The sequence below is a fragment of the Hyaena hyaena genome, unplaced genomic scaffold, assembly GCF_003009895.1.
Source record: "Hyaena hyaena isolate Hyena2069 unplaced genomic scaffold, ASM300989v1 scaffold_1080, whole genome shotgun sequence".
NCBI lineage: Eukaryota > Metazoa > Chordata > Mammalia > Carnivora > Hyaenidae > Hyaena > Hyaena hyaena.
The window spans coordinates 191,392-218,951 of NW_024081704.1; the positions used below are offsets into that span (position 1 = coordinate 191,392).

At 40.7% G+C, this 27,560-nt stretch overlaps 1 protein-coding gene across 3 annotated transcripts in view; it reads right to left on the bottom strand.

Moving 5' to 3' along the window:
• Positions 1-27,560, bottom strand: part of SPECC1L (sperm antigen with calponin homology and coiled-coil domains 1 like) — a 139,585-nt gene that overhangs the window by 41,644 nt on the left and 70,381 nt on the right. For all 3 annotated transcript variants that reach the window (XM_039222159.1, XM_039222157.1, XM_039222158.1), the window contains 6 exons: positions 26,024-26,097; positions 24,710-24,885; positions 20,213-20,376; positions 15,819-15,910; positions 13,183-13,273; positions 194-277 (listed from right to left, as the gene is read on the bottom strand). In XM_039222159.1, the coding sequence (XP_039078090.1) occupies positions 194-277; positions 13,183-13,273; positions 15,819-15,910; positions 20,213-20,376; positions 24,710-24,885; positions 26,024-26,097 (681 nt within the window). The remainder of the gene's footprint in view (positions 1-193; positions 278-13,182; positions 13,274-15,818; positions 15,911-20,212; positions 20,377-24,709; positions 24,886-26,023; positions 26,098-27,560) is intronic.

Genomic DNA, 27,560 nt, shown 5'->3' on the forward strand with positions numbered 1-27,560 from the left:
TTGAAATAGGGCCATGAAATGTGATGTCTATAGAATCCGGAAGATACAACAGGGGAAATTCAGAGTGAAAATAATCAACTCAAGAGCCAAAGAGGCAAGAAAAGTTAGATAAGTCTAAAGAGAAGTATTCAGTACCATCACTAAGACTTCTGGAAGAGTCTTTCTAACGAAAATTCCAGATAAAAGTCATCACCTGAGATGGTCTTGGCATTTTCCATGGCAGGTACTCTTGGCAGAGAAGCAGGCCGGCTAGTTGAAGATGTTCTTAATAGATGCTCTGCACAAAATAGAAAGGGTCAAAATAAAAGCATCAGACACTGAACTCTGAAGTAACAAAGGCAGCAGGAAGGTGAGCTCTCCTCCTCTCCCCCTGGAAGCTCACCGTTCATTCTCCATCCTGGGCACTCTAACAATTCCCTATGGAGTCCATGTCTACAAAAGAGCTTCCTCAGATAAGGAATGTGGGAAAACATTTCATTCAGTGTTTGATTTCTAGGGATAAGATTTGACACAGATGAATGCTTCTAAATTACGGACTGCTACTTACCACTTTGATGCAATTCAACTAAAATTCAAAGATCCCCTACTGTACGTAGGTCTAAAAGTACAAGCTAAATCAAAGCCTTGCCCTTCTGTGCCTACCAGTAGTGGGGAAGGCATACATATACACAACCAACGATAAGTCAGGATAGGACAATTAGAATAACAGAATGACAAAGTATTATCAAACCACAGAGTGAGAATCCATTCACTTTGATTACAGGCAGCAGGGAGGTCTTCAACAACATAATGATGTTAAGCTGGGCTTTACTAATAGAGAAGGGTGAGAATAGGATTTCAGCCAGACAACAATGAGAACAAAGGTGAGGGGCGCCTGGGTGGCTCAGTTGGTTGAGCGTCCAACTTTGGCTCGGGTCATGATCTCGTGGTCCGTGGGTTTGAGCCCCGCGTTGGGCTCTGTACTGACAGCTAGCTCAGAGCCTGGAGCCTGTTTCAGATTCTGTATCTCCCTCTCTCTCTGACCCTCCCCTGCTCATGCTGTCTCTCTCTCTCAGAAATAAATAAAACATTAAAAATTAAAAAAAAGAGAGAGAGAACAAAGGTGAAAGGGCATTCAAGTTACAGAATAACAAAGTCCCAGTGGCCTCAACATGGGGCATATGGAAATCAGAGAGGATGGCAAAGAAAGGGGCTTTAAAAGGGAAGATGAGGCTGACTAACAAGCGCCTTCATTACTTAGTATGTGGACTTTAGTCTGAGGGCAACACGGAAGCAACAGACATTTCTGAAATTCAAGGAAGGACACACAGAGAGTGCCTCCACTGTCCAGTTTGCAGCCGCGCCCTGTTTCACTCCTCCCTTGCTCTCTAAACACCAGCCATCTTGCAAGTTTCTGGAGTTCCTCAAACACTGGCACAAGCTGTTCCCCTCCCTCCAATTCTCCTCCATTCCCTCCGTAGTCTGGCTACTTTCGTCACCCTTCTGGTCTACCTTCAACATCACTTCCTCAGTACCTGCTCCCCCAGAGTGGGAGCCCCCAAACACAGACCAGCACACTTCTTACCTAGGGCTACAAGCCTAACAAGGCTGTTGTTGGGCCAGGATGACAAGCACAAGGACAGACAGACTAGATGTGTTCTGCCTGGTTGCTATGTGCTAACGACATGTGATTAGCATGAGGGAAAACACTACCTCTTACACTTAATGAAGACTATTAGCCTCACTGTCCAAGAATGGCCCTACAGCAAACATTTTAACAAGGGAAAAGACAAGATTTACAGTACATTAGTCAAACAGGTCATTCGCCACTTCTTTTTAAGAACTGACAATTTAAAAAAAATTCCTCTCAGAATGTCATGATATCAAAAGTAATGGCATATGGCACCTTTCAAGGAAAGCACCTCTGTTATTCCAAAATCTATTTTCTAAGTGCATAAAGAACATTTGGTTGTAATTATACCACAACTTTGAGAAGAACTGACTTACTTTCTTAATAGGGCAGGACTTCTATACAGCCTACAGTCACTACATCTTCCCAATCCTGAACAAATATCACCTCTGTACGAAGAGCCTATAAGCAAGCATCAATCAGAATTCTTAACCCTGTCAGCAGTTGGCATTCATCCTCACAGGAAAAGCGGATTATGCACAAAGTCTGACAGACAAAACACAGTTAGCAGAACATGGAAATAGTAGGAAACAGAAATCAACATTTTTAATTTAATCAAAATTTCCATTGTACAATTTTGCAGCTAGTCATTTCCCTAAATTCTTAATCTCCCAATGAACACAGCAAGTGAAACAAGTGAAAACAAAGGTTATACAGACAAATGAATCCAAACAAGGAGCATGCTGGCCAAGGCAAGAAGTCCTTGCCATTCCCTCCAGGGAAAGAGTTTCTAAATTATCTAATTTCTTTCTCTTTTACACTGCACACCACAGGCACACAACTGAAACAAAGTTCATGATTCTTTCCCTCAATGCTGGCTAAGTCTTCTTGCTGCATGTCAAAGGATCCAAGTGTGTCTCAACTCGGCAGGTAGTGCCCTACCACAGACAAATACCTACTTTCTCAAAATGTACAAAATTGTACTGAAGGCCCCAGTATGGTTATTCTTTTCAAAATTATTTGCAGTAAACTTCAACAGGCACAACACAATCTGCAGCCATTCCATGAAGTATTTTCTTTTTTTTTTTTTTTTTTTAATTTTTTTTAATGTTTTATTTATTTCTAGGAGAGAGAGAGACAGCGTGAGCAGGGGAGGGTCAGAGAGAGAGGGAGTCACAGACTGAAACAGGCTCCAGGCTCTGAGCTGGCAGTCAGCACAGAGCCAGACGCGGGGCTCGAACCCACGAACCACGAGATCATGACCTAAGCGAAAGTCGGACGCTTAACCGACTAAGCCACCCAGGCGCCCCTACCATGAAGTATTTTCACAGTGAGACTCAAACTCACTCAGAGGCGCTTGCCCCAGTGGGAATACATGTCCACTGACTCCTGCTGTAAGCATCTGGGTTCCATCTCCACATCGTACTGTCCGTTTATCTCTCTTCAGGAAATAAGATTAGTGTATTACAGTCAAGTGTGACAGGCAGGAGATATTATATTTTACAGTGATAGAGTCTATTCTATTGTCATATGGAGCTTTTCTCGTCTCTAATCCATTCATTAAACAAAAATCCTTTAGATGTCCACTGCTCGCTAGGCACTGGGCTTGGTGCAAAGGTCAGAGAAAGGAAGAGAGGAGGCAAGATATGGGACTCAGAATCTAGAGCAAAAGCCAGACATTTAAAAAATCTTTACAAGCAAGGGATGCTAGGAAAGAACAAGTACTTGGGGTTCTGGAAACACAACAGGGGACGTGACCTGCTCTTGAGGGGAGGTCCGGAAAAGCCTCCTCAGGAAATGACATCTCAGTTCAGACAAGGGGTAATTAATAGCTTTTATAGAGGCAAAGGAGAGGTTGGAGGACAGAGAGTGTTCCCAGCTGAGTGTCAGTACATACCTAAACAACTCCAGGGTGGTGATGTTGAGAGGATGGTGGGGGTGTGGGGGGAGCAGATGAGGTGGCAAAGGCAGGTTGGGAGGGCCAGAGCAGGCAAGGGCAAGCATGCAAGTGATGCAGGCCAAATTAAGGAGTGTGGACTTTATCCTGCTGGTAGTGGGGAGCCAATGAAGGTTTTATTAGGAAAGTATCTTTGTGGCTGCAATGGAGTGGAGGGGCAAGAGTGCATGCAGGATGAGGGGTTAGACTATACAGAGGAGGGATGAGAATGGCTTGGACTTGGGTTGTGCTGGGAGATCGAGAGAAGTAAACAGCATCAAGGGCTCTTCAATGAGGCAGGATCAACAGACTTGCTGACCCAATGGATATGGAGGTGACAACAAAGGAGGTTCCATGTACACAAACAAAAAAAGGGAAAGAGTATTATGGGAGGAAGAGAGATGGAACACGCTGAATTTGAGAACCCTATGAGAGATGCAGGGCAAGATGCAGAGCAGGCAGTTAGAGGTGGTTCAGAAGAAAAGTCAGAGGGGTTGCATCATTTTGGAAATTATCAGATAGAGCTAATGGGGTGAGAATGAACTTGATGACTTGGAGGCTCTGGTAACCTTGGTCGGAGAAATTTAATACACTGGTGGGGACAAAAGTAAGGCAATAATGTGCTGAGGAGTGAGTAGGAGAGAGGAAGGGGACAAGCCACGCAAAGGGAAGAGAGAAGAGAAAGTACACTAGCTATAGGAGGTGGGGAAGGGGAAAGAATTTTTTCTCTTAACCTAGGAGAGATGTGAGCATTTTTAAGGGACAGTGGAAGGGAGCCAGTAGAGAGGGTAAAGTTGAAGATATAGGAGAAGGGGGGCAATAGTTCAAGGCTAAAAGGATCCGTGAAACCCAAGGGGATGAGATCCAGGGCTCAGAGGAAGCGATAACCTACAGAGGTGTCCTGTTCACCTCCAACAGACAGGCAGCGATAACATGAGCATACTAGGTCCACTACTTAATTCTCTTATTTTAGAAATCACAGAAATAAACAGGTACAGGCAGTTGTTCCTATACTGTTTCCCAAAACAAATTTACAGGCAAAATAGTGGGTTTAAAAATAGGAGCCTAAATAGCCAACTTCTGTTCAGAGAGTAGTTCCAAATGGACGGATGCTCCTGCCAAAAATGAGTATAAAATTGGGGAAGAAAAATGAAAATCAACCACTTAAAGACAATAAAGAGAATCCAAAAGCAGGCAGAGGAAGAGCAAGCAGGGGGTGAATTTCCCAGTTTATGGCTATAGGCATGAATGTAGACTCCAGCTAAGGCCACACAGGGCAAATGGGAGAAAACCCACAGCTTTACTGCCTTGAAGAAGCAGAAGATATATCTCAGGACAACCAAGCTGCTGGAAAGGGAGGGAGTAGAGGAAATACCAGAAAGAAACACAAATTCTGTATATAAACTCTACCCAGATCTCTCAATGACCTATGAAAACCACAAGCACAGATTCTAAGGAGTTGAATTAAGGACAAAATAACTCAACAGGTATTTCAAGTGAAGGAAAAGAGAGGTTGGATGGAGTCTGAGGTGAGCCAAGTTAACTGCTTGCTATCAAAACCCAATTTGCTGCACAGAAACAAAACAGAAAACAGTATCTACAATGTGTGATTCACATCACCCAAGATACAATCCAAAATTAATCGACATACACAAAAAGAGAAAAAACTGACCCATACTCAAAAGAAATGGAAACCTACCCAAAGACGACCCATGTGTTGAATTAGCAGAAAACAATTTTAAAGCAGCTATTATTACAAATATGCTCAACGTTATAAAAGAAAGTATGTTCTCAACAAATGAACAAATAAGACATCTCAGATGAAAGAGTTGTAAGAGTATGAGACCAGCCCTTGCTGAGATGCAATGCAAAGACAGCCTAAAGCTGAATTTGGAGCAGACACTGAGAAAAGTCCTCCCAAACACCAGCTCCCCTCTAAACACAAGGATTACTGGAGTAACTGAAAGGCTGCTGTGCACTGAGGCCATCAGCAACTTAATAAAACTCAAACCCAACCCACCTCCTGCATAGATTAATTCAAACTCCCACACTAAACAACTAATGGAGAGAGGTGCCCGCATCAAGGCAAAAAACCAACCTATTGCCCCAAACAAGACGTCCAGCTTTCAATAAAGAATTCTAAAATACACAGAAAGCAAGAAAAAAAAAATAAACAGTATATCCAGTTCACTATGCCAAGGCACAAAGTAATCAGTAAAACCAGACTCAGATATGGAAGAGACGTTGGAACTCCTGGACAAGGTATCTGAAGTACTATGATGAATATGTTAAAGCCTCCGATGGAAACAGTAGACAAATATACACGATCAGCTAGGTTTTCCTACTTATTTTTAGCTATGGTTTCGATCTCCCTGCTGAAATTAGACAAACAGAACTGTGAGAACCATGTCTCTGGTTCTTAGCTGAAGGTAATTTCGCCAATATACCATTGCTTTGAGGCATTTTTCCTTGTCACAACTGGGGAAATGGGGTACTTATCATCTAATGGGTAGAGACCAGGGATGCTGCTAAACACCCTACACCCTACTGGTAGAGACTTTGGGAGGTAAGACAATTAAATGCAAATTGGGGCCTGGGATTTGATACTGGAATAAAAAACGGGCATCAGTGGAAAAAACTGGTGAAATCCAAATTCTATAGTTCATAATATTTTAATGATATGGATTTCTTATTTTTGATAACTGCTCTATGGTTGTATAGGATGCTCACATAAGGGAAGCTTGGGAAAGAGTATAAGAGAGCTCTGTAATATATTTGCAACTCTTCTGTAGGCTAAAATTATCTCAAGATTTAAAGGCTGCAAGAACACTGTAAATAAACACTGCAATGCATGCTCAAATGTACCCACTGCAACTTACCTTGAAAAGCATCTTTAAAAAAAAAAAAAGCATTAAAAAAAGATGGGCTGAAGGAAGGATAGAGGAATGGATAAATATGATAAAGTGAACATAGCAAAATGCTATAGCATCTAGGTGGTAAGATGTGGATTTCCACTATACAATTTCTTCCAACTTTTCTGTATGTTTGAATTTTTTCATAATATGTTGGGAAAAAAATAGGAGCCTAGATACTCTGGTTTATCAAAACAAATACCAAGAACTACAGAGAAAAAGAAGGAAAGGGCGGGGGTGGAAGAGGGGAATGTTTCAAAGTGAATGGTAGGTAGATAATCATTAGACTATAAATACAAGAGGTCAGTAGTATGTTTATCTGAATTTTCCCTAGGAATTGTGCCACTAGGGCTAGATATAGGGCTAAGCCAGAATCTGATTTAGATATATCCTCTGGAGAATAAAAATTGCTGTGAAACTTTGTAAACAGAAAGCTCTTTTGCTTTTACTTATATTAACTTAAAAGAGGCTATAACTTTTAACAGAGATTTGACTTTCTAGTAAAACCTCCCTTGTATCACATTTATTATATGCACCCTTACCATAAATCAATGTTTTCAAAGTACTGTATTTTGAAAATTTTTTACATCTCTAGATTCAAGTAATATAATTTAAACAGGTGATAAACAGTATGAATTTCTTGGGGTGCCTGGGTGGCTCAGTCAGTTAAGTATCTAACTCTTGATTTCAGCTCAGGTCATGGTCTCCCAGTGATGGGATGGAGCTCCGTGTGGGGCTCTGTGCTGACAGCATGGAGCCTGCTTGGGGTTCTGTCTCCCCCGCCCCCCGCCAGAATAAATAAACACTTAAAAAACAAAAGAATATAAATTTTTCTTCGAGTACCTGGGTGGCTTAGTTGGTTGAGTGTCCAATTCTTGATCTTGACTCAGGTCATAATCTCAGGTTAGGATTGAGCCCTGTGGCAGGCTCTGCACTAAGCATGGAGCCTGCTTAAGACTCACTCTCTCTTTCTCTCATTTCTCTCTCTCCCTCCCTCTGCCTCTCTCCCCCACTCACACTTGCTCTAAAATTTAAAAAAAAATTTTTTTTGTAAAGTATGAATTTCTCTACAGAACATAACTACACTTAGATTAATCAACTTTCACAGATACCAAATATCTGAGCCATGACACAGACAGGACACTCACCATGTCACCCTGATACTAAGCAAACCTACGTTCTCCAATCATCTGCAACATCCAGCTGAGTTCTTTTGCTTAACACTCTGGACCTTATAAGATCACTGTACAAGTGGAGAGAGTAACACCCTTTCAACCGCCTGTATCCATGTTATCTGGTTAGCAGACGTGTCCTTTCCTGCTTATTAGGCCATCAACACTAATTAACATCCTACCTACAAAGAGTCACTGAGGGGACATAATCATGACCCTAACCAACAATACCAACAAGAGAGCATTTGATTAGTCCACTTATAATAAGATTTCTCCACTCTGAAACATTTTCCAGCAACTGACACATAAGCATGATGGTAAAAGAGAACACACACAAAACCTCCATACCTGTTATAATATACTTAACTGGAAAAAATACTAAATTCTCTAACTTAAGTGTAGTAGAACAAGAGGCAGCACCTTTTAAAATTTTGGTAATGAAGCCACTGACATTTTCAAAATGAAAATTATAGGCTGTTCTTTGGTTTATGCCATAATAAAAGAAACCATTAAGGAAGAAAAGCACTGGGGCGCCTGGGTGGCTTAGTCGGTTAAGCGTCCGACTTTCGCTTAGGTCATGATCTCGCGGTTCGTGGGTTCGAGCCCCGCGTCAGGCTCTGTGCTGACTGCCAGCTCAGAGCCTGGAGCCTGTTTCAGTCTGTGACTCCCTCTCTCTCTGACCCTCCTCCGCTCCACACTGTCTCTCTCTCTCTCTCCTAGAGATAAATAAAACATTTAAAAAAAAAAAAAAGGAAAAAAGCACTTCAAGACAGAGTCTAGAAATCTCACTCTCTTATCAGTTTGGATAACCATGGTGGCTTTTTATAACCAAGAATCACTTGGTTGTTACTAGCTGCCGTTGTTTTGTTTGTTTTTTAAGTTTATTTTGAGAGAGAATGAGAGAAAGAGTAAGCAGGGGAAGGGCAGTGAACAAGGGAAAGAGAATCCCAAGCAGGCTCCACACTGTCAGTGTACAGCCCAATGTAGGGCTCAATCCCACAACCCATGAGACCATGACCTAAGCTGAAGTCAAGAATCAGATGTTTAACGAACTGAGCCACCCAGGCACCCTAGTTGTTCTTCGTTTTATACATGGTTTCTTTCTCTAATGACTGCCTAAAATAAAAGATCACACTATGAGCAAATTCTCAAAAAAAATTCATGTAAGTAAAGGGCTCCCTGAGGGCTTCAGTCAGTTAAGTTTCTGACTTTGGCTGAGGTCATGATCTCGTGGGCTTGTGAGTTCAAGCCCCTCATCAGGCTCGATGTCAGCACAGGAGCCCACTTGAGATCCTCTGTTCCCCTTTCTCTCTGCCCATCCCCTGCTCGTGTTCTCTCTCTCTCAAAAATAAACATTAAAAAAAAATTCACCTAGGCACGTTGCCTACTTTCTCTTGTATTTGCACTGTTTCAGCTAAGCCCCATGAAGGCACAGACTAAATTGGAGGAGACCTGAATTAACAGACTGATCACATACCCCCATGCCCCAATAGCATTATCATTTGATACATTACCAGATAATAAAATGAGGAGAACCAGGGAAATTTTTATTCAGCAGAGCCCTAGAAACATTTAACACATTTAGTTTGTGTCAATAGCCTTGGCACACCAACCTTCCACACCCCCATTCTGTACCCACAAAAGCCAAGGTAATAGGAAAAATTAAATAATATTATTTGCCCAAATTCCCCAATTTGTCCTTTCCCAGAATTACTTGAGGTGCTTATGAAAATGAAGCTTCCAAGCTCCCTTTCCTAGAGAGTCTATGGCAGTAGATCTGAGGTGAGGCCCAGGATTCCCTATTTTACAAAATGACTCAGATAAGTGTTATAAACAGGTAAGTTCAAGAAACACTGCCAGTGCTGGCTTTCCCCAGTAAACCTTGCTCTTCTTGATTGTCCTTGCTCTTCTTGATTGTAAGACAATCAAGAAGAGCTTGGAAGGCAGCTGTTAAAAGGGGAGAAGGCTCCAAGGGTCAGCGTCAGCATGGCCTTTAGAAGTTTGGAAGTTGAGTCATTTCTCACTGGAGTATGAAGCATCCCCATCTTCCTTGGAGGCCAACTGTGGCATGGGGACTCAGTTTTCTCTGGTGTCCAAGGATCACCTCAAGGCTCTAAAAATAGGGGTCTCTTCCACAGGACTCTCACGGGCCCAGGGTCATATATATTCTCAAAGGCTGTGGCATCGTGGCTCCTGGCTCCAATTGTACTTGGTGCTGACTGCAGACTTTATTGACAGAACTGGGGCACATGCAACAGACAGCTGAGTGGGAGTGCTCCTGAACCCTTGGCTTCCATCTTTGTCCTTCATGCCTGCAGCGTTTACATGCCCAGAACATAACGTGTAGCGATGCTTTCTCACAACCACTTGTCGGCAGCTAAGCAAAATTCTGCAGACCTTGGTTGTCTTGCAATGAACTAAAATCTTGTATTCAGACAATAAAGAGCCATCCTTCTCAGCCACCTGTGCTATTAAGTTCACACATAATAGTAATAAAATCTAACAGTGAGCATTTACTATGGACTAAAATCTGTCCATAGTTTTGCAGGCTTTAACTTCATTCACTCATCTTACGATTTATTATCAAGAGCCCAGTACTTTACGACAGGTGCTGAGATACCTCCATCAACCAAACAGACATAAATCCCTGAAATCACAGACCTCCTGGTCTAGGGAGGAGGCAGACAATAAAAGTTACAAACAAGTCAACTATCTGGTCTGCCCAAACGGATAAGTACTAAGTTAAAGATTTTTAAAGGGAAGAGAGGTCCTGGAAAGGGGCCTGTGGAGGAGACTGTGGTTTACAATTTTGACTCAGGGTCCCGCTGAGATGAGACTAGAGCACCAGCCTTGAAGGAAGCAAGACTGGGCTGTCTGGACCCGTGGCAGAGTCCTCCAGCAGCGGACATGCCAGCCCAAGGCTCCTATGTCAGGAGTGTGCCTGAGTGCCCAGGGAGCACAAGGAAGCCCATATGGCTGAGCAGAGTGACCGAGAGAGAAATGTGGTGAGGCCAGAGAAGCAACCAAGACTACACTGGGAGGGCCTGGAGACCACTAAGAGAATTTTAGCTTTTCTTCTGAGAGAAACAGGGAACTAGAGGAAGGTTTTGAGCAGAATGGCGTGTTACAATTTCTATTTTTCAAGATCACGCTGGCTGTAAGGTTAAGAATAGACTGTGAGGGGGGCACCTGGGTAGCTCAGCTGCATAGGCATCCAACTTTGTCTCAGGTCATGATCTCATGGTTCGTGGGTTTGAGCCCCACATCGGTCTCTGTGCTGGAAGCTAGCTCAGAGCCTGGAGCCTGCTTCAGATTCTGTGTCTCCCTCTCTCTCTGACCCTCCCCTGCTCATGCTCTCTCTCTCTCTCTCTCTCTCAGAAATAAATAAAACATTAAAAAAACATTAAAAAAAAAAAAAGAATAGACTGTGAGAGGGTATTAAGAATCTTTTGCCAGAAATCTTGTGAGAAATGATCGTGGCTTGACCAGGGAGGTCATGGTAGAGGGAAGATCAATGCTTTGAATCTGGATGTAGAGCCAATGGAGCTTCCTAAGGAATGAAACAGTTTTGTAACTTTGTCTGGTGACAGATGGTATCTAGTAACTAGATTTATTGTGGTGATCATTCTGCAAGGTATACAAATACTGAATCACTGTGTTGTATACCTGAAACTAATACAATGTTTCATGTCAGCTATACTTCAATTAAAAAATGGATTTGATCATGAAAAAAGAGCTAAACAGTTCTCACATATGGGATCTAAGATAAAGAATGGGGTTAATGGGGCACCTGGGCAGCTCAGTCAGTTAAGCATCCAACTTCAGCTTAGGTCATGATCTTCTAGTCTGTGGGTTCGAGCCCCACGTCAGGCTCTGTGCTGACAGCTCGGAGCCTGGAGTCTGCTGTGGATTCTGTGTCTCCCTCTATCTCTGCCTCTCCCCCACTCATGCTCTATTTCTCTCTGTCTCAAAAATAAATAAAACATTAGGAAAAAAAAAAAAAAAGAATGAGGTTAAGGATGACTCCAAGGTTTCTGGAGGATAAAACTGCCATTAACTGAGATGGAGAAGACAGATTACAGGTGGGAAATGTTTTAGAAAATGCAAGAATCTTGAACTGGACACACTCAGTCTGAGATTATTCAATACCAAAATGGAGATGTCGAGTAGGCAACTGGATAGATGAGTCTAGAGTCAGAGGAGAGAAACAGACTGGAGACACTCACTTGACAAATAACAGTTAAAGCCATGAGAAAGAAAATAGTAACAGCATGAGTACACAGAGAGAAGAGAGGCCCAGGGACTGAGCTTGAAGGCACACCACCATTTACAGGGCAGGGATGGGGAGTAAGCACAGGAAATGGATGACCAGCCAGGAAGGGAGGGAAAAGACACAGACAGGAGTGTGGCATCATAGAAAGCAAAAAGAACATCCCAGAAAAGGGAGTACTCAACAGGGCCACATGCTGCCTACAGTTCACAGCAGATGAGGACTGAGAGGTTAGGGCACATAATCACTGACAACCTTGACAGAAGCAACTCTGGTGGAATGCTAAGGGTGAAAGTCTGACTGCAGGATTTAAGAGCCTGGGAATAGAGAGATTTAAGAAGTTTGTGATGGATTATTACCAATTCACAGATGAAGAGACAGCTTCAAAGAAGTCAACAACCAAGACCCATGAGGCCAATGATATAAGTACTCTACATATACATAATCTTTAATGGATTCATCTGGGAGGCAAGGGTAAGAATATAGAATCAAGATGTAAGGAGAGACTTGATATCTTCTACACCTTTTTCCCTTAACAAAAGGACTTTCTGAGAGGAGAAAAGTCCTCAAGTCATGATTGATGAAGGCACCAGAACAAAGTAGTGGCAGAAGGCAAGCCTTTGTACAGGAAAGGTAGCAGCACCATCTTGTGCTCCACTGTCCCTAAATGTATATATAACCCGTCATCTAAACATTCAAGACTGGCTGTAAAGGGCCAATCCCATTGCCAAAAGCAATGCCTCCTGCACAGGAGCTCCATGGAGCCCAAAGAGCATCATCTGGGTTCTTTAAGGGGTTAATTCTCTCAAGTCTGCTTATTTCTTCCCCACACCTGCTGAAACTTTATAGTCTTACGCTTGGAGGCCACCTGCCACAACCAAGAAAATGTGCAGAGAAACACATGGAGAAACAGCATGCATCAGTGAGAAGAGCCCTAGGCTCCTGAGGAACATACACCCCTGAGCACATCCACACCTAACCCAAATGAAGTCTGACATCTGCATTTCACAGCACCACACCCCAATGCCACAAACCATTTTTTGTGGTGCACTTCAGCACCACACAGGAAGAGGCAGTGTGGGTATAAGAGAAGGAGCTCTGACTTCCAAAGGCAGAAGATGTGGGTTCTGGTACTGGCTCTACCACAAATAGCTGTGTGAAAATGGCCAAGCCTCTTACCAATGCACAAAAGAATGGACTTTATCTGGACCTCATGTTTCAGAGTCTCAGTTTCCTCTATGGACAATAATACAAGAGCACAGAGGTTGACATATGAGATATACCTTGAACAGGGATCTCCCCATAGTTTGGTCTCTTATCTGACAGCGCTGTCAGGGGTTTGGATGTAGAGATTGGTCCACTTATAGAATGCCTCTGAAATCATAAGATAAACAGTATCAAAGTTAGCTTAAATCTAGAGCTGGAACTCACGAATAAAGTCAATGTTGTAGAGAGTAAATATTTAGTTATGAATTTGCATAATTCTTTCCATACGATTATAATAAGACTAAACCACATAAACGCTTACAGGCATATAATGCAATCAATGCACTATTTTAAAAATTCACAGAAATATCCCATGTGCCCATTACTCAGTTTATCCCAATGGTAACATCTATAGTATAATATCACAACCAGGATAGTGACATTGATACACACAAGATAGAGAACATTTGCATCACCACAAGGATGCCTCCTATGACCTTTTTATAGTCATACTTTCCTCCCCTTCCCCACATCATTGCCCCCTGGCAACCACTGGTATTTTGAGTGTGATCTAATTATTTTGTTTAAAGAAAATTCTTAAATATTACATACCAATCAGCGAAATATGAAATGTGCTCCTACAACTGCCCCAGTACAACCTGTCATCTTGACCCAGCACCACTGCAATAGCTTTGCCACTGGCTTCCCCATCTCTGATCTTATTTATACCCTCTCTCCTCTATGTATTGTTCAAATACCACCAAACTACTCATTTCCACACAGACCATGGTGTTTACATCTCTGTCTTTTTTGTCATGCTTATTTCCTCAGCTCTTCCCAGCCCATTTTAGTGAGCACTGAACTACTCATTTCATATTCCCATGAGAAAAGTATGCAAGGTTCAGCTTCTCCACATCCTTACCAACACTTGATATTGTCTTTTAATTTTAGTCATCTGAAAGGGTACCTAATGGGATCTTACTGTAAATTTAATTTATACTTCCCAATGACTACTGATGTTGAGCATCTTTTCATGTGTTTACTGGCCACTTGGGCACCTTCTCTTAGGAAGGGACTTTTAAAATCTTTTGTCCACGGGGTGCCTGGGTGGCTCAGTCGGTTAAGCATCTGACTTTGGCTGAGGTCATGATCTTGTGGTTCATGAGTTTGAGCCTGCCTCCCTCCCCACCCCGCCCCGCAATGGACTCTGTGCTGACAGCTCAGAGCCTGGATCCTGCTTCAGATTCTGTGTCTCCCTCTCTCTCTCTGCTCCTCCCCGGCTTGCACTCTCTCTCTCTCAAAAATAAACATTTTTTCAAAAAGTATTAAGTCTATAGATGGGATATGGAATTCCCTTGCCTTCCTTGTAAGTTAAGAGCATAACACCTTCTACATATATACAAATACAGAGCCACTAATTTGCAGCATCACAAATGCAGAAGGAGTGCACTTTTACCCCAAACATCACACAGGAAAAAGTTATAAAGTTCAAAAAAAAAAGGATTCATTCGCAAAATACATGACACAAAAGTCTTTACTCACAAATAAAATGCTCCCAAACCCTATTCGAGTTTTAGGGGAAAGGTATGGCCAAGGCTACCCTGTATCACAGGGTACTAGGTTTAAGGCCATTTCTTACTTGGCTACTCTCATCTAAGTGGAAAAACTCCACCAGAGCCGTTCTTTCCCAAAGTGGCTAACCAACAGGGGCACAGTGCGAGGGCCTCTTGGGCACTACAGAGCAATAGCCATCTGCCTTGCTTCTGGTCTGCATTAGCACAGTGGCAGAAGAGCAACTTCGGAGACTTATCTATAATGGATTAGCAATGCCCTTGTGCTAGCAATGTCCCTGTGCTATAAAATGGGCCACAATGAACCACACTTCTCTAAATTCATGCCCTGTGTAGAACCATCCCACCCTGAATCTGTGCTAGGACCAAAAGAATGAGACAGAAGTGACACTGTCCAAGTTCCAAGACTAGGTCTTAAGGGGCTTTGTTAACTTCCACGTTCACCTTCATGGAGTTTGAGACACTGCACCATGAAGGAACCATATGCAGAGAGTAATCCAGCTATCCCTGCTGACCCCAGGGCCCAGCCCACCCTGTGGCTAAGTGCAGCTACAGGACTGAGCCCACACAAAACAAACAAAGAACTGCCTGGTCAACAGTGAAATGTGAAAAATGTTATAACTGTTGTTTTAAGCCACTAAGCTTTGAAGTGATTTGTTATATAGCAGAGGCTGAGACATGTCAACTACAGCTCCTACTCAGAGAGATGGTCCCTGGAGCCACATGCCAGGTTCGAATCCCAGTTCTATTACTTCTTCATTATATGACCCTCAGCAAGCTGCTTAAACTTTCTGGGCCTCCGTTTCCACATGTGAAAATTAGGGGTAAGAACAATACCTAATACTCAATAGAGCTGTTGTGAGGATTAAATGTATTCATATTATAAAGCATTTGCAACAGTGTAGAACACATAGCAGTTACTCAACACCTGTTAGCTATCACTATTAATAGAGACGTTCAGAAGAGTAACACAATTAACCTTTACATAATTTATCTCAATGTAAGGATACTTATAGTATTTTACAATTCCAACTACATCCCTCAGAAGGTTGTCATTGACCCCCTAACATAAATGTAAATGACTGAGGAGAGGACTTTCAGGTGCTGAGGTCTCCAAAGCCTCCATGGTCAAGGACACTTACCTGCATAGGGGAGACAGCTGCTGCAGGAGGGGTTTTCATAGGACTTGGACTCAGAGGTGTTCGAGGAATTGCAGCTGCAGCAGGGCTTGGTACTACAAAAACAAATAAATACAGAGTGTATCACAGTACAGTGGAAACTTTCATAACTGGTGTCCCCTGAAGGGTTCCCCAGATTATCCAATGCTCTGGCTCCCCTGGAAACCATCCTGATGCCTAACCTCCACAACACACGCACAGTTGTGCCTAGCAGGTGGTGCTTCTCCTGCCACTAGGTAGACTGCTTGTTCCCTAGAGTTCTTGCCTTGATTCCCAACCCTGGTTATGCCAGTCATTTTATTTTTGTCATTTAATTAACTTATGTAGTTAAAGCGCTTCATAAACCAATGAAATTCAAGTTCAAAAAACCCAAGAGAAGCACTTCTGTAATTGCATCAGGTGAGAAGCCTGACCCACAGTGGATGCACATTCAATGAAGGAACACTGGAAAACAAAAACAAACAAAAAACAAAGGAACACCGGGCTACTATTCATCTTTTTGCATGTTCTCCTGCGGAGTTCATTACTTCACAAGTATTTTCTGTGCGTTTAATGCATGGATGTGTAATGATTCGTTCACATGTCAGTCTTCCTCCCTAAATTATTCAAAATTAGGATTCATAATTTATTCACTTCTAGATACTTGGGCTTGGTAGAGATTCTGGTAGAGGATGCATAAAAAATGGTTATTCATTTGAAGCTAAATTAAAATCAAAACAGGACAAACCGATGAAACCAGGCATACCACACAGTAGGAAAAGAAGAAGTAGATTGCTGTAGATCACTTTTTATGCACCCAAGCACTTACATATTTAAATTGTTATTTCATTTTAAGTTTATTTATTTTGAGAGAGAGCAAGAAAGACACGGAGAGACACAGAATCCCAGGCAGGCTCTACACTGTCAGCTCAGAGCCCAATGCAGGGTTCGATCTCATGAACCATGTATGAGATCATGACCTGAGCCAAAATCAAGAGTTGGACACTTAACTGACTTAGCCAGGTGCTCCTTAAACAGCTATTTTTAGATACAATTTTTATGAAGATAAAATTTGCATAATAGAAAGTAATTTTAAAATATATAGCTCAGGGGCGCCTGGGTGGCTTAGTCGGTTGTGCGTCCGACTTTCACTTAGGTCGTGATCTCGCGGTTCGTGGGTTCGAGCCCCGCATCGGGCTCTGTGCTGACTGCCAGCTCAGAGCCTGGAGCCTGTTTCAGTCTGTGACTCCCTCTCTCTCTGACCCTCCCCTGCTCACGCTGTCTCTCTCTCTATCTCCTAGAAATAAATAAAACATTAAAAAAAAAAATTTAAAATATATAGCTCAATGGTATTGAGTATATTCAAAATATTGTGTAACTATCATCACCTTCTACCTAGTTCTAAAACATCTTCATTACCCTAAAAGGAACTTCAAAACCTATTAAGCAATCACTCTCCACTGATCTCTCCCCGAGCCCCTGGCAACTGCCAAACTGCTTTCTGTCTCTATAGATTTACCTATTCTGCATATTTCATATAAATGGAATCTTACAACCTGTGATCTTTTGTGTCTGGCTGCTTTCACTTAGCATGTTTTCCACATGGTAATATGTATCAGTACTTCTTTTATTCCTTCTTAAAGCTGAATAATATTCCATCAGACGGACACACCATATTTTCTTCATTAGTTAATGGACATTTGGGATGTTTCTATATTTTGGCTATTGTGAACAGTGCTGCTGAGAACACTCATGTACAACTATCTGAATACCTGTGTGAACTTGTTTTGCACATATAATTAAGCAGTGGAACTGCTGAGTCATTTAGATATATTTTATTATAAAATATTGTTTTTTTAAAAAGATCAGTATAGAAGCAGATGTATCATCTTTTTGCATTATTGCTCATCTCATCAATATTTTGAATAATCGCATGACTTTTAGTGTAGACATTCCATTATTATATCAGTTTAGAAGTATAGATTTTTGTAAGTCTTTCTTTCATCTTAGCCCATCATATTACCCAGAGGTAGCCACTAACACGAGTTCCAAGTGCATCTTTCCTGCACTTTTAATGCAAAAATCTATGTATTTAAAAAACAAAATGAGGGGCGCCTGGGTGGCTTAGTCGGTTAAGCGTCCGACTTTCGCTCAGGTCATGATCTCGCGGTTCGTGGGTTCGAGCCCCGCGTCGGGCTCTGTGCTGACTGCCAGCTCGGAGCCTGGAGCCTGTTTCAGTCTGTGACTCCCTCTCTCTCTGACCCTCCCCTGCTCATGCTGTCTCTCTCTCTCTCCTAGAAATAAATAAAAATATTAAAAAAAAAAAAATTTTAAAAAAAAAACAAAAAAACAAAATGAGATCACGTTACATAACACTAGTCTGCAACTTACTATAAAGGATTGCAGGCATATTTTAACATCAGTACTTAAAGACTGACCTCATCCTTATTAAAAACTGCATAGTATTCTATTTTACTAATGGGTCATAACTGACTTAATCCCTTAAACTGGCAAATAAGCAATATCCAGGTTTCCATTTTTCAAAAAATGCTACATTGAAAATCCTGTATGTATACCTATATCTATAATCTTTATAAAAGCTTGTGCGAGTAATGAGAATTTCAGGGTCTCTGAATATAGCATTTTAAATTGGAAGATACTGTCCTCCAAAACATCTGCACCAATAGATGTATGTGCATATACAAGTGACTTTTGCTCTGAATTTAAGTCAAAGAAAACTGATTTCTGTATAGTCACAGAATATAGATTACAGAAACTCTACTATTATTAGAATGAATTAGAATAAAGCCTATTATGAAGTTTAAAGAATTTTTAGAAAAAAATATAAATTTTATGACACATTATATGTAGCTGGGTTTTTTTTCAGATTTTACTTTTTTAAATGCTTATTTTGAGAGTGTGTGTGTGTGCACGAGCACATGTGAATGAGTGGGAAAGGAGCAGAAAGAAGGAGAGACAGAATCCCAGTCAGGCTCCACGCTCAGCACAGAGTCTGACGTGGGGCTCAATCTCACCACCACCAAAAGATCGCAACCTGAGCAGATATCAGGAGTTGGACACTTAACTGACTGAGCCACCCAGGTGCCCTAAGATTTTAAAGTAATCTCCTCCACACCCAAGGTGGGGCTCGAACTCACAACCCCGAGATTAAGAGTCACATGCTCTACCAACTAAGCCAGCCAAGTGCCCCTACTTAGTTGTTTCTGAAAACTACATCCCTGGGGTGCCTGGGTGGTTCAGTCAGTTAGGCATCTGACTCTTCATTTCAGCTTAGGTCATGCTCTCATGGCTTGTGAGACGGAGCCCCACGTCAGGCTAATGCTAACAGTATAGAACCGGTATGGGAGTTTCTTTCTCTCTCCTCTCTCTGCCCCTTCCCCTGCTTGAGTTCACTCCTTCAAAATAAATAAATAAACAAACAAAATAAACAAACATAAAAACTACATCTCTTTCCCTTTCCCAGAGCTGAGGGTTAGAGAGATGAAAAGGAGGCAGGCATCTGTAGGTAGGAAGAATGAGTGCCAAGTACAGAAAAGCCCATGTGACATAGAGTCCGGCTTGTTTCAGGATTGAAGTCCAGTGAGGCAAGAGCATGGAGGGCAGGGGAAAAGTGGTCCAACTGACACAAGATGAAGGCAAGGTCAGACCGTCTAGGCATCTGGGGATCTGAATTTCATTCTAACTATAATAAAGCAGCTAAATGAGTTTAAGCAAGAAAAGATCTTTCTGTCATGAAATGAAATGGAGAGAACTGAAATTAGAAGATATGGTGGTTGGTACTAGCAGTTGATTGTGCTGCTAGAGATGAAGAGAAGTAGACAGAGCAAAGATGTGTCTGCTAGAGGCTGGACTGACTTGCAGTGGGGAGAAAGAAAAAGGATTTAAGGAAGGAAGATTCCTGGATTTCTGGCTTAATTACTGGGTAGAATGGTGCTGCCACTTACATGGGGAAAGACTGAAGCTCAGGGACAAGAGTGCTGTTTTTGGACAGCAGATATGTAAGAGATACCTGAGTGTCAATGTCAAACAGGCCTTTGGATTTATAGACTTACAGGAATTTAGAGGAAGGGAAAGGGCTGAACTCATACATCCAGAAGATTTTAGGCACAGAGAAGACACTCAAAGTCCCAGGACTATGTGAAGACACATTTCTGCGAGGGCAGACCAAGATCTCTGAAGCTGAATAGATCCCAAGTCTCCTGCTAAAATTCACCTGACTGTAAGACTAACTCATTAATACTACATGAAATCTGATGATGCTCAGAGTAGGATGGTAGAAAAAAAATCAAACCAGGCCAGAGAACTGATGCTAAGTGCATAATGACTGCCTGTCCGTGACATAGGGTATAATAAATTACCTTGCGATGCACTGTCGAAGGATTTGATGAGGGTTTTTACCGTAGGAGTTGGCTCAGAGGAAGTTGAGGACCTTCTACTCAGTCCCATCCCTTGCCTTAAGGCTGCCAAATCTCTCTCAACAGCATTCATGTAGTTGTACACCCGGCCTCGCTCTTCCTCTTGCCTGAAAACAATATTGAAATCAGGGAGTTTTTACACATATACTAGCAAATACACATTTTCCCCTCCCTACTGAAAAGCACTAAAAAGTATCAGTTTTTAAAAAGGCATTATCAATAGAACTGAGTAAATTACCTAGTCTAATATTCTCATTTGCTTGGTAAATTCCAGGAAATGATATTAAAATTTTTATATCAGGTTATACTAAATGGGTTAAGTAACCATCAGAATCCATTTTCATCTGAGTAAGTGTAAGGTGAGGACGTCAGTAATCAATTAGCAGTAAAATGGGAAGTGGACTGGCCAAAGATCTTACTGGGGATCTCAAGGCTCTGTCCTGATTTGTAAAGTCTGAGAATTTACCAGTACATATGGATTATCTGTACCTGCTGGTACAGATATGCCATGCATAGACGGAAATACAAAGAAATGAAATCAAAGCTCATATTCTTTAAAACAAACAAAACCTACTATAGTCTCCAAATAGATTTCTACAAAGGGAAAAAAAAAAAAAAGCTTAGGCCCATATTAGTAACATGAGTCTCCAAGATGCTCAGTGTGATGGATCATGAGTCATCTAAAAAAATCAATTACACTTTATTTCTGGCCAGCTCTAATTCACTGAGCTGACAGAAGTTTTCATCTGGAATGAGATTTCAGTTGCAGAGTTTGTGCATGTCATAAAACTATCAAGTAAGTTTATAGATGGACAAAAACAAAGCCAGACCTTAGGAAATTGTGGTAGCCATTTGGCTCTTCTGACAGTTTTTTTTCCTCCAGAGGTACCACATGGTCTTATGCTCAGAAGGTGTAACAAAGAATCTGTAACAATGATTATCAAACTTTTTGGTCTTGGAGCCCCTTTCCGCTCTTAAAAATTACTGAGACCTCCAAAAGCTTTTCTTTATGTGGCTTATATCTATTGACATTTATTGTAATGGATTTTTTAAACTAAAACATATTTAAAGCACTTAATTCCACTAAAAATAAAAATGAACCCAGGACTTATTAATACAATATATTTTCACAAAAAATGACTATTTTTAAAACTAAAAAAAAGGGGGGTGGAGAAGAACAGCAGCGTTTTTACATTTTTCCACATCTCTTTAATATCTGGCTTAATAGAAGACTGCTAGGGGCACCTGAATGGCTCAGTCAGTTAAACATCCAACTCTTAATTTTGGCTCAGGTCATGGTCTTATGGTCTCGAGTCCTGTGTTGAATTCCATGCTGACAGTGTGGATTCTCTCTCCCATCTCTGTCCCTCCCCACTCGCTTACGCACATATTCTCTCTCAAAAAATAAACTTAAAACAAAATAGAAGACTGCTAGATTCTCATTTCTTCTGTATTCAATCTACTGCAAGATAAAAAAGAATTGGCCTCACAGATATATAATAGTTGGAAAAGATTATTTTAACGACATTAAAACAGATAATTGTGGTTTTTTAGACAACTGAGATTATTTTTCCTTGATACTATACCAAAATGTAAGTGACAGTTACTTATTTTTTTTAATGTTTATTTATTTTTGAGAGAGAGAGAGACAGAGTGTAAACAGGGGAGGGGCAGAGAGACAGGGAGACACAGAATCTGAAACAGACTCAAGCTGTCAGCACAGAGCCTGATGTGGGGCTTGAACCCAAGAACTATGAGATCATGACTTGAGCCACGCTCGGATGCTTAACCAACTGAGCCACCTAGGTGCCCTAGGTGGTAGTTACTTAAAAGTTAGTTGCAATGTGGCATTTGAAACTGGGTGAATAAATTTTTCCTATTCTGTCCATTAAAAATCTCCTAGTCTAATGTGGAGAAACAGGAACCCTTCTGCATTGCTGGTGGGAATGCAAATTGGTGCAGCCACTCTTGAAAACAGTATGAAGTTTCCTCAAAAAATTAAAAATAGAACTACCCTACAACCCAGCGAATGCACTACCAGGTATTTATCCAAAGGACATAGGTATGCTATTTCAAAGGTACACATGCACCCTAATGTTTGTAGCAGCACTATCAACAACAGCCAAAGTATGGAAAGAGCCCAAATGTCCACTGACAGATGAATGGGTAAGAAGATGTGGTATACACACACACACACACACACACACACACAAAATGGAGTATTACTCAGCAATCAAAAAGAATGAAATCTTGCCATTTGCAACAATGTAGATAGAACTAGAGCGTATTATGCTAAGAGAAATTTGTTAGAGAAAGACAAATATCATATGACTTCACTCATATCTGGAATTTAAGATACAAAACAGATGAACATAAGGGAAGGGAAGCAAAAATAATATAAAAACAAGGAAGGGGGACAAAACATAAGAGACTCTTAAATATAGAGAATAAACTGAGGGTTGCTGGAAGGTCATGGGTAGTGGGATGGGCTACATGGGCAAGGAGCTTTAAGGAGGATACTTGGGATGAGCACTGGGTGTTATATGTAGGGGATGAATCCCTGGATTCTACTCCTGAAATCATTATTGTACTATATGTTAACTAACTTGGATGTAAATTAAAAAATAATACAAATAAAAATTTAAAAAAATAAAAATCTCCTAGTCTTATTTTTTTACCCATATGTGACTGTAAGACCATGCACTGGTCATACTCAGTGCTCACTGAGTTACCTGAATTTTCCAAACATTGATGTCTATCATCATAGGATTTATTTTTTAAAAGTCACATTTGTTTATATCCCCAGTGATTTCATCATGAAACTCTTTAAATATGGGAAGCTGCCAAGCTTGCGATGGTGGATACAAGTTTCCCAAAATCCTAACATTCACTTGAAAGCCCACATTTTAGCACTGGGAACAAATATGGTCAGTTGTTTTCCTTGAAATGACACAGACAATCTCTCTTAATTCATCTTTAAGAAATATCTACCAAAATTTGAATACCCATAGTTTGCCAGTCAGAAAAAAACCTCAAACTAAAACCATCACAGAAAGTTTTCCTGGAGACAACCTTGTACTTGGGTATATAGCAAACAGAGTGTAAGTGCTTTATATATACTTCCCATTTATCACATGGAATGCTAAAAAGAATATACTCAAGGACCAAGAGTTAGTAAAATTATTACATCAAGGACATCTCTAGGACCCAATGGAATGATTCTATAAGAGTAGTGTTTCAGTTACTCAGGTTAGGGAGAACGAAATATTTCTGATACACCATTCATTTAACAGTGTACAGAAAAAAAAATATAGGGTAATAGGAGTTTTACACCAATAGAGAAACAATAACCTTCTACCTCATTCCACATTCTGCCTAAGGAAGCCAAAAAAAACATGGTTTAGTAATACTTTTCTCTGGATCATACACTAGAGCTAGGCAACGATAAAACACAATAGCTTTTCAATGATATCCTGTTAAATATTTTTCTATGTTTTTTTTCTGTCTACTTAAGTAATGTATAATCAAACTCTTTTTTTTTTCCAGCAAACTCTATGCCCAATGTAGGATTCAAACTCACAACCCTGCAATCAAGAATCACATGCTCTACTGATTCAGCCAGCCATTATCAAATTCTTAATAATATCCTCAAACAAAAAACTACTGCACACACACACACACCCCTGTCACTCATTAGATGGATCTCACTGAGGAACTCAGAGCACATCACAAATGTCATCTCATCTAATACACTACATGGGTTTCCAACAACCTCTATGGTAGGTGAGAAAAAAATACTACTATGGAGACCCAGGTTATAAACATAAAACAACTGAAAACTCCTCAAGCTGAGTGATGGAGAGAAACACATTGTGCATTCTTTACTTGGATCTCTAATAATATTAAAGTATACTCATCACTGCCCTGAGCACTGTACAGACAGATCTCCCTTAAGCCTTATAGCAGTACTGTAAAGCAAGAAGTATTGTCTCCATTTTAAGGATGAGCAAACTGAGGCTTGGGGAAGTTAATTACCCTGACCAAGAACACTTAGCCAGAAAGAGGCAGAACTGGACAGGAGCCAAGCCTGTCTGCCGCCAGAGTATACATCCTTAATCAGAGGCTATTAATCTAAAGAAAATTAATAGCACTAGAGTATGTAGATACAGGAAAGGAGAGACCATAAGGTACCATTCTGGCCCCTCCAGAGCTGTTGATTAGGGACACTGCCAACAACTCTGAAAGATCCATATAGACTGTGTTATTTTACAGGTGTCATAAAATGAAGCCACCAGGAAAGCTGGGTAACTTCCACTAGGATCCATACTCAGTCACACTAGTGTCAACACCCACATTCTTTCTGTAATACCACACTGCAAAACTGGGATTTAAGTGTTCTCTATTAAAACATAAGTACACAACTGGCTTCTTAAAACATACTTGCGTGACTTTATTTCCTCCAATTCTTTAGTGAGTTTCTCATTTTTTTCTTGAGCCTCATGTAAACGGCGCTTCAGATCACCAATCTCCTCTTGGGCTTCAGATTTAATGTCATTTGCAATCACCACAGCAGTCTGGAGATCAGCCTGAAACTGCCGCCATTCCGCAGATTCTTCCTACATTAAAAAACTAAATTTTTATTTCCAAAAGAAAGTAACAAAAACTTATTTAAAAGCAATAAAATGTGTTTATGATTTGGACTGTAATGCACTGACCCAAATGATGATTAATTTCTTTTAAATCCCAGAGAGTTGTTATTATCATTTCTAACAAGCAACAGGCAATACAATGATTAGTAGTAAACTTGTTCTTAATGAGGAAAAGATTTTCTAGTTTGATCTGTCTGCTGAGGTATCAAGCACGAGTGCTCAGTCAATATTAATGACAATAATGTCAAGCCTCCCTTCCTTATGCAAGTTTATAAGTCTTATGAAAATAAACATATTATTTTGAAATTTATAGCATGTTACCTCTGAAAAGCTGAAGAAGGTAGATAAATGGTGTGTGAACCATACTGAAAGATTTTACATGAAAAACTATAAATATCCTGACATCAAAAACTAACAGGAAAAAAAATCAAAAGTAAAGGAAAAGGAAGAGGAAGCCAGAAGAAAAACACAAAACTCAACTAGGCAGACAAAATCATACAAAGAGAGGAGCTAAGGAACTGTACAATCTTCTGCTTCCCACAGTTATGGGGGATGCGAGGGTGACTGGGTGGGCAAGGCCTTCCCCAACCAGGGCACCTCCTCCACCAGAGCCATAGCCGTCCACTCCCAGGCCCAGCATCCACTACCCCAAAGCAATTTCCTGACACCATGAATACAGCCTAAGTAACAAGGCAGAACCCAAACTATGAGATGAGCTTCCCCAATCCTCTGCATCAGAGTGGCACTTGCTATTGGCAAGCTGATCAAATCCACAGAAGATAGAAAACCCAAATGGAAACAACTTGGTTTGGCACACTTTCTAATCAAGAGCTTATAAACTTTCTTTCCAAAATATAACACTTGCTTCCTAAATCCATCTTTTAAAAACTGTCACTCAAAAATTACTAGTAGATTCTTCTATCCAGAATCTAGCACTGATCCTGGATAGTGATGCTATTTGCTTCCTGCCCAAAGCCCCGTGGGATCAGTATTTTAACCATACTTGAAGCTTAAGATGAATGCTAACACAGTCACAGGCTACATGGTACTCAACTTTCAGAAACCTAGGTTTTCTTATGAAGTAATACATGAAGATTTATCCTACCCGAAGTCTCCTATGGAGTGTCTTAATTTCTCTTTCCATGTCATGTTTTTGGTCCTGGAGTTTTTTAACCGTATCTGAAAAGAGCAAAGAAGTTTAAATAGTTACTCTTTAAGCTGTGTTCAGAAGGAATAATATAAAGGGAGGAGGAATTTAAATATAACATTAAAAAAAGAGGTCATCCTGCCCAAAGACTTTTTATTTTTAACACAAAACTTTAAAAGAAAAAAAGAATGTTGAATCCAAGTGTAGCCAATATAACTTTCTAAAGAAAATACCAAGTTTAAATCACAATTTCTGGATTGCTTCCTTCCTCAGGGTCTTAATTCTGAAACAAAAAGCTAAGTTAATTGTTAGAAACACAAACATTGTTGGCTCATAACCAACCAAAAGAACACTGACTACTATTAAAGTGTGAACTTTTAATCAAAAGGGTTACTAAACTAAACTCTTTATGAAAGTATAACTTACTTTATACACTGGAAGAAATTCTAAGTGGTGAATTAGAAAAATTTTTACCAACTTCATTAGTTATCTATATAATATGCTGGAGAGCTGCTATTTACATGAATTCTATGGAAAGTCTTTTTATAAAATAAGTGATATATTCATAAAGTAAATCAATACCCTCAAATTATTTCTTGCATAATGTGAATTTTCTTCAAATAATTCCACATTCACTGTAAACATTTAATGAGTCTGCTAATACGCAAAGTACCATTCTAGATCAGAGGGAATACAAATGTGAAAGCAGTCAAGACCAGTGCCCCTGGAACCAGAAACATATGGGAAGTCACATTCTATTTAGAGGTTCTGCTCAAAAATCCATGCTTAAGAGGAAATGCCATAGGAGGTGCCACACTGGTAAATGTCACCCAGGAAGTCTATCACAGTTGGCTACTTTGACAGCTCAGGGACTGAGCACTTATTCTTGGCTTAAGCACCAGAAAACGCACCGACATCCGGTGACAAATACTCTAACTTTACCAGCTGCCCTCCACTCCAGGACAGCCCTTCTTTTCTGTGTTCAAACTGTGTGACTGTTGGTGCCAACGCTATTACATTTCTTTATACATCTGTCTCGACCACTAGACTGAAAACACTTCAAAGTCAGAAGCTATGTGGTGACTTCACAGCCCCAACACCTGGCACATGGTAGGACTGTAAAAACGGAATAAATATGTAAGTATGCAAGCTAAAGGAGGGAGAAAGAGAAAGCAATACTAAAATCATAACCTATGGAGTTTTAAAAAATATTTCACTGACAGAACTGAACTTCTTTTTTAAGTTTTTTATTTTAGAGAGAGAGGGCACATGAGCAGGGGAGAGGGACAGAGGGAAAGAGAGAGAATCTTAAGTAATCTCCTGCTCAGCACGGAGCCTGATGCAGGGCTTGATTCCATGACCCTGGGATCATGACTCAAGCTGAAATCAAGAGTCAGACCCTCAAATGACTGAGGCACCCAGGTGCCTCTGAACTCTTTATTATCAGGGACATTCACTATAGACATTGGTGTTTTGGTAAACATTCTCTCCCATT